The sequence below is a fragment of the Littorina saxatilis genome, linkage group LG14 (genome assembly GCF_037325665.1).
Source record: "Littorina saxatilis isolate snail1 linkage group LG14, US_GU_Lsax_2.0, whole genome shotgun sequence".
Taxonomy (NCBI): Eukaryota; Metazoa; Mollusca; class Gastropoda; order Littorinimorpha; family Littorinidae; genus Littorina; species Littorina saxatilis.
In genome coordinates this window covers 43,033,071-43,043,260 of record NC_090258.1, presented here as the reverse complement: position 1 = coordinate 43,043,260, position 10,190 = coordinate 43,033,071, and the positions used below count along the sequence as shown (strand labels likewise).

General features: G+C 42.2%; 1 protein-coding gene across 1 annotated transcript; it reads right to left on the bottom strand.

The window, feature by feature from the left end:
• Positions 1-189: 189 nt before the first annotated feature.
• On the bottom strand, positions 190-7,068 carry LOC138947826 (MKI67 FHA domain-interacting nucleolar phosphoprotein-like). The gene is made up of 5 exons (XM_070319380.1): positions 6,937-7,068; positions 5,754-5,891; positions 4,791-4,899; positions 3,094-3,314; positions 190-575 (listed from the first exon to the last, which is right to left on the bottom strand). Exons 1-5 carry the CDS (start codon positions 7,036-7,038, stop codon positions 390-392), a joined length of 756 nt encoding a protein of 251 aa, XP_070175481.1. The 5' UTR covers positions 7,039-7,068; the 3' UTR covers positions 190-389.
• Positions 7,069-10,190: the final 3,122 nt, after the last annotated feature.

Here is a 10,190-nt window from a genome sequence, read left to right as displayed (position 1 = left end):
TTTTTTTGTTAAAGCAATCTAGAATCATCATCAGCATGCTTCCTCAGAACATAATTTGGGTGTGAAATGAAGCATGTGATTTAATTGAAACAAGTTTTTGTTGTTGAAACACGGTAAATCTGAAATGTAAGAAAAATAAAACATTAATATCACGCAGCTTCCATTCATACACAAACTGTATCAAGGCTCTTTTTCCCCAATTTTTTGGTTTATTACAATTTTTTTCCCCAAACTGGAACATGCTTTATCAATCCAAAATTCATCATCCATTCTCTAATTTGTTCGCACACAGAAACCCACTCACACCCTTACTCCCAGCTTTCTCCTCTCCATTCAACACAGTCTTCATCCCTTTGACAAAAACTCAAACAAACCCACACACTCTGAGTTCATTTCTGAAGTCTTTTAGACCTTCTTTGGACAACCTTGACCTTGGGTGTCATTGAAAGTCGCGAAGACTTGATGGCGCCAGGCGGAGTTTTGAAGGTCACCTCTGCGTCTCCGGAATCTTCTTTCAGGACGTGGAGTTTTCCGCCAGGAGTTTTAATCATCTGGGGCACAGGGGACTGCGTTTTCTGCACAATTAATTAAAAAATTAAAAAAGAGAAAGAAAGTTAAAGGAATTGCTTACAACAATAAAGAGCGAGGCTCGACTCTTGCAGTTGATTTAGGAAATAACAAATTCATGTTTTTTCTACTTTATGGTAAGTCCAGTCCAAGGAAGCAAATTTCAACAGTAGAATCAAAATAATAAAACAGATTTAGAAGTAAGCTCATAATTTAGAATAGATGAACACTGGAGGAAGAAGACATTAAAATGCCAGAACCGTTAACATCGAGTCACACGTTGATGCATGTAGGCCGAATAGCAAGGCCACCACAGTGCAACCTCTCTTTCTATTTAAGACTTCACAAGAATTTGCTTTTACAGATTTTCTGTTCATAATCAATCAATTTTTACCTCCAGTTTCTTCCTCTTCTTCTTACATAGGCTGAAACTCCCACATTCACTCCTGTATGACCGTTTTTACCCTGCCATTCAGGCAGCTATATGCAGATTCTGGGGGAAGCATGTTGGGTATTTTTGTGTTTCTATAAGTATAACCCACCAAACTCTGACATTGGTTACAGGATCTTTTCCGTGCGTACTGAGTCTTGTACTAGTGTGTACACACGAAGGGAGATAAGGCACTAGCAGGTCGGCACATACGGTGACCCTTCATCCACCAGGCAGCCAGGGTTGGAACTCACGACCTTCGGATTAGGAGGCTGATGTCTTATCCACAAGGCCACTGCGCCCGTCCATTTCTTGTTCATAATCACTGTCAATTGTACCTCCAGTTTAACACGGTCTATCCACACACATACCTCCACTCCACCCAGGGAATACTGATACCCGTCTCGCTCAGTTTAACACGGTCTATCCACACACATACCTCTACTCCACCCAGGGAATACTCGATCCCCATCTCGCTCAGTTTAACACAGTCTATCCACACACATACCTCTACTCCACCCAGGGAATACCCGATCTCCATCTCGTTCAGTTTAATTGGTCTATCCACACACATACCTCCACTCCACTCAGGGAATACCCGATCTCCATCTCGTTCAGTTTAATTGGTCTATCCACACACATACCTCCACTCCACTCAGGGAATACCCGATCTCCATCTCGCTCAGTTTAATTGGTCTATCCACACACACACCTCCACTCCACCCAGGGAATACCCGATCCCCATCTCGCTCAGTTTAACATGGTCTATCCACACACATACCTCCACTCCACCCAGGGAATATTCGATCCCCATCTCGCTCAGTTTAACACGGTCTATCCACACACATACCTCCACTCCACCCAGGGAATACTGATCCCCGTCTCGCTCAGTTTAACACGGTCTACCCACACACATACCTCCACTCCACAACAGGGAATACGCGATCCCCGTCTCGCTCAGTTTAACATGATCTATCCACACACACACCTCTACTCCACCCAGGGAATATTTGATCCCCATCTCGCTCAGTTTAACAAGGTCTATCCACACACATACATCCACTCCACCCAGGGAGTACTCGATGCCCATCTCGCTCAGTTTAACATGGTCTATTCACACACATACCTCCACTCCACCCAGGGAATATTAGATCCCAATTTCGCTCAGTTTAACACGGTCTATCCACACACATACCTCCACTCCACCCAGGGAATATTAGATCCCAATTTCGCTCAGTTTAACATGGTCTATCCACACACACACCTCTACTCCACAACAGGGAATACGCGATCCCCGTCTCGCTCAGTTTAACACGGTCTATCCACACACATACCTCTACTCCACCCAGGGAATACTCGATCCCCATCTCGCTCAGTTTAACACAGTCTATCCACACACATACCTCTACTCCACCCAGGGAATACTCAATGCCCATCTCGCTCAGTTTAACATGGTCTATCCACACACATACTTCCACTCCACTCAGGGAATACCCGATCTCCATCTCGCTCAGTTTAATTGGTCTATCCACACACATACCTCCACTCCACCCAGGGAATACTGATACCCGTCTCGCTCAGTTTAACACGGTCTATCCACACACATACCTCCACTCCACTCAGGGAATACCCGATCTCCATCTCGCTCAGTTTAACACGGTCTATCCACACACATACATCCACTCCACCCAGGAAATACTGATCCCCGTCTCGCTCAGTTTAACATGGTCTATTCACACACATACCTCCACTCCACCCAGGGAATACCCGATCCCGATCCCCATCTCGCTCAGTTTAACACGGTCTATCCACACACATACATCCACTCCACCCAGGGAATATTAGATCCCAATTTCGCTCAGTTTAACACGGTCTATCCACACACATACCTCCACTCCACTCAGGGAATATTAGATCCCAATTTCGCTCAGTTTAACATGATCTATCCACACACACACCTCTACTCCACCCAGGGAATACCCGATCCCCATCTCGCTCAGTTTAACACGGTCTATCCACACACATACCTCCACTCCACCCAGGGAATACTCGATGCCCATCTCGCTCAGTTTAACACGGTCTATCCACACACATACCTCCACTCCACCCAGGGAATACTCGATGCCCATCTCGCTCAGTTTGTTGAGCACTGCTCTTGACTTTTTCGTCTGTCGCGCCTGGCTTCTTTTCACCTGGGCCTCGGTCTTCGTCTTGTTGTGACGATCTGCCGCCACCGACGCTGACTTGACAGGGGCAAACTTCTTGTGGCAACCTTTGAAGGTTTCTGGATGCACTTTATCCTTTGGCATGAATTCACCTGTGAAAGAGATGGGATGTATTGAGAAACGTTTCTTTCACAGAACATTGCGTGCACTTGCACAAAGAAACACACCGACATATCGCAACACTGAAGTTCAGGCAATCCATTCAAGGAAGAATGAGTTTCAAGGAAATAAATAATAACATGGGTGTGTGTGTGTAAGTGTGTGTGTGTGTGTGTTATGTGAGGGATTGGGGGCAACAGCCTGAGAAACTGAAGCATTTGGTCTTGTAAATATGAATTTAATTTACCCCCTCTGGTGCACTATAAAACATGTTAGATACACATACAGGCACATGTGTAATTTTTCTTGGTTTTGTTTTGCTTTCCCAGAAATCCGCAAAGATTTGGATTGCCTGATGTTGCCATGGTTTTCCTCTTCAAATATTTAAAACCCTTGTTGTTGATTTCATTGAACTATATTTATAACACTTTTCGGTGTCAAGGAAAAACATTACAAGATCACATATAAACAGCAGTACATTCAAAGTCTCGATATCAGGTTGTGAAAATCTAGAAGGGCTACGTCCCTTTTGACAACAGAGGGCTCTCTACCCTGGCTCTCCCCGAGGACCACTGCCCCTCAACCTTACGTTGCGAAATAGGGCGAAATGGGGCACTGGCCTTTGGCTAGTACTTCTCATAATTTACTAGCCAGACAGCAATTTTTTAAATTTTTACTCACCAAACCAACCATTTGTTTCATCAACTTTACTTGCATCTGGTGAGTAGATTTACATTTCTACTCGCCATTTACATGTTTCTACTCGCCATGGCGAGTAAAATACTTGCCATTTTCAGGCCTGTTATGAACAAAAAACCACGTGGACAAGTCTTAAAGGGAAGGTTTCTCTGTAGCAGTGCAACACAGACTGTATTAGTATACAGAGGAACCCCCCTGTTAAGACCCCCCTGTTAAGGCTTCTTTCCTCAGTCCTTTTCAGACCCTGTTTTCTCACATTTTCTGTTCATAACCTCTGTGAATTGACCCCCATTTTGGGGCGGGGATGTAGCTCAGTCGGTAGCGCGCTGGATTTGTATCCAGTTGGCCGCTGTCAGCGTGAGTTCGTCCCCACGTTCGGCGAGAGATTTATTTCTCAGAGTCAACTTTGTGTGCAGACTCTCCTCGGTGTCCGAACACCCCCGTGTGTACACGCAAGCACAAGACCAAGTGCGCACGAAAAAGATCCTGTAATCCATGTCAGAGTTCGGTGGGTTATAGAAACACGAAAATACCCAGCATGCTTCCTCCGAAAACGACGTATGGCTGCCTAAATGGCGGGGTAAAAAACGGTCATACACGTACAATTCCACTCGTGCAAAAAACACGAGTGTACGTGGGAGTTTCAGCCCACGAACGCAGAAGAAGAAGAAGACCCCCATTTTAAGACTCCTCCCCTTTTTAAGACCAGATTTTCTCAAGGTCTTAAAAGGGGGGTTCCACTGTACCCTGGAGACTGAAGGCGGCCTTACACTTGAGCAGTCTCATGAACATGAGGTAGTTGTTGAGGGTGGAGGCCACAATCTTGGCCACGTCTTCATGGAGGAACTCGACAAAAGCGTAACCCTTTGAACGACCCGTCTGCAACACAGCAAATGGTGAAAAAGATTCAAGTTGGGACAAAGGTGAGAGGAAAGTCTGGTGCAATCAAGCAGACATGTCAGGGATGGCAAAATCGTGTTGTAAAAAACAATCTGACAGGCTAGTACCAGTAGAACCGCCTGACAACTCGCCCGGGTGGCCAGTGAAAAATCAAGTCAAATGCAACGTTTTTATTTTTGGTTGTAACATCAAGTTTCAAAGCCATATAAACACTGCAGATGCAGCAAATGTGGTAACTAAACTGGTATGTACCGGGCCAGCGACATTTGTGGCGGGCTAGTGACTTTCTTGAAGCTACTCGCCTGGCTGGCTAGTTAACATTTTGAGATTTGGCCATCCCTGCATGTAAAGCAATTAAAACAAGAGGCGAAGCCTTCAAGGCTCAAGTAAGAAATCGACAAACAGTAACACAAACTCAATCACTCCGTCACACATACACACAGTAAGCATAGGTGAAACTGTGCAAGAAAGCGAGACCCTGGATCTGCCAACTAGTCTCGGCCCGCTCACAATAACAATGACCGAGACTTTCAGTAATTCCTTTGCGTGACGTCTAACCCTCTTACGTCATAATGTGACGTCTTCTATCACACACGTCAAACACTTTTGACCGAGACGTAATCTTCTTATGCGAGCTTTATCCATAGACTCGGAAATGTTAAAGTTTCTATCACACACACACACGCACAGACAAAGTTTATCATCGCATAGGCTACACTTACGTGAGCCAACTAGTTACTGAGACAAAGCTGTAGATAACCTATGTGCAGACTATTTTTACAAATCTCTTAAGACCTGCAGTTTTCCAAGGAATGGGATAAAAAGAGTATTACCTTTTTGCTGCGACTTAATCGCAGTCGTGTCACACGTCCAAACTGGCCAAAGAACTTCTTCATGTCCGGTTCATAGAAACCAAGTGGGATGTGGCCCAGGTACACCACTCCACGAGTCGTGCTCCCGCCTTTCTTTTTCTGGAACCAAAGAAACTTGATTACATGTGGGTCCAAATATCTGTGAATGTATTGTTTTGTCAATAACAAACGTTCCAACAACCTACCTTTCTTGGTTTTTTTATTTTGATTACATGAGTAAAAGCTCATCCATCTTTAGGCACTCACAGGGTTTAGCCTGGAAGAAAAAGACAATGGGACATTTGTCCCCCTCAACCAAATTCTGATGGGACATTACATAGTCCAAGGAAAGCAGGCTAGGCGGTCTGAAAATGCTTTTGTCGAAAGATGCAAAATAGTGCTATTTAGCGCCATATGATGATATGAGAATTTGCCAGTGTATCCGGTTAGTGTGTGTGTGTGTTTGTCTGTGCTTCGATCGATATCGCTTCTATTGACAGTTTCCACAGAGGTAATCGCGCAAGTTGCCAAACAGCTATGTGTAAGTAGATTATTTGTTAGTGGTATAGAAAATACTGACCAACAATCAAAGTCAGTGTTCACATTCATTTTCTACCTATTTCTTATTTGTTTATTCTTTTGGCAATGGTGAAATGTCAGCAATCGTGTGTCATTCGGGACAGTAGACATGACACCTGACCTTTTGTCACTGTCTCAACTACATATCAAGTTACACTTTTTGTGCTCTTCCATTCCAGTTGGCAATCAATTGTTAACGCATGTTATTAGAAAAAATAGAACGAAAACAGATTAGATAGAATGAAAAATGTACTGGTGATGTCATTTGGGACATACTGACATGAAAACGTCACCTTTTGTCATTGTCTCAGTGGAGAGATTGTCTCACTCTCAGCTAAACCCTGCCCAAATCTGAAACGGTGAGACGAACGATTTAAATGTGAAGGGGTGTGCCTTTAAAGGTTCGGACAACAAAAACAACGATTTAGAAAGTTGGAAGCTGACCGACCGACCCATCTTGTTTCTTAACGTTCATCTAGCTGCGAGTGTGGTGGTACTGGAAACTTGTCTGTGAACTTGTCACATTTTGAGTCCAAATGATCGTACTTCTGGAACAAAAAGTATGAAATAGAACGGCAGAGCCTACCTTCTTAATTTTCTGCACATCTGTTTGCAGCTTTGACTTTTCAGTGTCATCCAGTTCGATCGTTTTAGGCACAAACACTTCAGACACGTGTTTCGTGGCCATGATTTTTGTTGTAAGAGTAGCGTCTCTTGTTTTACCGCAAGAGTTGTCGTTCCTAGCTTTCGTCTATTTACCCCAAACCGCCAAAATCTGATGATGCGTTCTACACATCATTTATGTACATAATACCGTCTCAGTTAGTATACTTTATAGTTTGGCCGTGTAAAGGATTGTTGTTTAAACTTACCTTTCTCCTAGCTTACGTCTAGGAGAAAGGTAAGTTTTTTTTATACACGTGTACCTATACGTCTTTTTGTTATCAGTTGGAATTATGGTTTTTGTTAATTATTGTATTGCTGTTGCTATTGTTGTTGTGTGAGTGAGTGGTGTGTTGGCTGACCTGACTTGACGGAAGACTGTGTGCATTAGTGAGACTGTGATCATACTCATTCATTTTCTTATGATGTTTCTTTATTATGCATTCTTATTCTTTTGATTGGAAATAATTATTGTTACAATGTAATTTCCATATGGATTATCAAAATTGAGTTGAGTTGAGTTGAGTTGAGTAGCTCTCAAATTTGTGTTCAATCAGAGCGCACAAAGATCCTACTTTTGTTGATTAAAGATTTCTTTCAGTATGTACAGTGATCACGTGATCACGACATTTTGCTCCAAGTACGACTAGTAATTATCATGTTGGTTAACATATTCTAAAAGTTTCAAGTGGTTCTAAGCTCTATTCAGCCCGCTGATCAATAAAGAGAACGTCATATCGAGTCTGGAGCCGCACGCAAGAGACGTGATATTGAAAGGCGAGAGATTGTGACGTCGGGAAGATACGAGTAGCCTACAGTGTCTTTTTTCAAATGCAGTTGAAAAGTCAGGTGCCTCTGATGATGCGCCGTTTTTCATTCGCACACTGTCATATATAGCTCAAACAAAGAAGAGGAAGAAGAAGAAGAAGAAAGAATTTTTAAAAAAGAAGAAAAAGAAGAAGAAAAAGATTTGCCTGCTTTTCTGTCTGTCACTGTTTTTAAGTTGTTGCGATTTGTTTTTAATTGTCGTCCTATGGCAGCTTGTATTGTTTGTTTTTGTCTGCTTGCTTTGGGTTTCATGTGTGTATGATGATGCAGCTTCAGATACACTTCAAAGATAACGAGAGCTTTCCGCTCGCAACACATGATTCCAATTCCATTTCTAAAAATCAGTACACACACACACACAAACACACACACACACACACACTGACACACACACACACACACACACACACACTGACACACACTCAAGCACTTATACATACTGACACGAACGTTTTCTCATCCGTACACATTCTTACCAATTCTTGGCCATTCCTGCTTTTTTCAAAATTAAGATTTCTTTATTTGCCAAACACGAGAAACAAAGCTAAACTTTAAACATTTGCTCTGCCTTCTGCATCAATTTGCAAAGAATAACAAATCCGACAACGTACCCGTGAACTGCTTTAATGTAAAAGTGATTGCAGCCCGGCGACGAACAGAAAATACTTCAGTTAATAAAACCAGGGCTGAAGCTTGACTCTTGTGATATTACACCTGGTAGGAACGATGTCCGAAAGATACAGTTGGCACACCAACAATATGACAACGTATGTTTGGTGTGAGAGGCACGGTTTGTTTAAGTCGTAGGCATTATCGTGCCAGGGACTAACTGATTTGTAAAAAAACAAAAAACAAAACATGTCGCGTTAAGCAAAATTACTGCATTTAGTCAATCCGTCGAACTCACATAATGAAATTAACACACTTCATATCCCCGAGTCCCTGAGCCGAATAACCTCGTACCATTTTCACGAGAAAAAAAGCGTGCGGAAAGTGACAAGGTAGTTTAGCGCAGTAAAGTATGGCGGCCTGCTCGGATATCGCGTGACATGACAAACAAGTATAGCACAAGAAAGTGCGCTTTTCTCTTAAAACAAAATCTTTCTGAACTTGTTTTTAATCCAAACATAACATATTTATATGTTTTCGGAATCAAGAAATGATGAAGAATACGCTGAAATTCTTCTTAAATCGATGTTTGAACTCTTAGTTTTAATTAGAATGTTCATATTTTTAATTAAGATAAAGCATATCTACCTAATTTTGGAATCGGAAAATGATACAGAATAAGATAAAGTCAATTTTGGATCGATTACTAACATTTTAACGTAATTTTGAGATTATTAATGACCAAACTCACCAAGCTGAAATGCAACCGCTTAGTCCGGGCTTCGTCGAAGATTTCGGCTTCACCAAAATGTTAATCAATTTAATCTTACAATGAGAGCGTGACAGTGCCGCCTCAACTATCACTAAAAGAAGAATTGTTAACAAAATATAATTCCTATATATTTTTGGGGCTAAACAAGTGTCTCACAAAAACAATTACTGTCCAGTTCTCTTTGAACACCGAGTCCGTATACACCCGTGTACGTATGTCATGTTTTTATTTTTTATTTTTTTATCTGCTAGAGGAAGTAAATATCAGCAGATATGTGTTATGGCTACCATTTGCAATTTAATATGTGACCGTCCACCACGGAATGAGTCGCATGTCACCTTTGCATGATTTTCATATTTTTACATTTTCCTCACGAGTTTTTTATGCTCTATCCAGTGGTGAAAACCGTTTTAGAAAAGAGCGAAAACTTTTCGAGTTATAAGCCTGTGACTAAGGTGACCCTCACACTGTTACCAGACACACCCCGGACTTATATTAAGCCTAGCGCAGAACCGCGCGAGGTGACATGCGACTCATTCCGTGGTGGAGGGTCACATATTTCCAAAATGTCTAATTCCTCCAGCAGATTATCACAACAAAACATACGTACATGTTCACTGTTACATAATGATGTAGACTAACTGTTTCTATAATACCCTCCTCACTGCCGGGTTCTAATTAGTCACATCATGTACCTTAATCGGGAAAAATAACAATTTTATTTATTTATTAGCGACTGTCACAATGAGCCTTAATTATATCAAAGGAAAGAGCAGAGTGTTAGGAACACAACGGTACCAAAATCAAGAGTTCTGACCCAGAAACAAAGACGGACGAGGCAATCAAAAAGAGCGACTGTCGTACGTAACAGCTTAGTTTACATGTATCTCCACCTGCAGTTCCGGTGTTGACTCGTCGGCATTGTACTAACCTCGTCTAAACATCGGGCCCTATTGCATCAATAGATT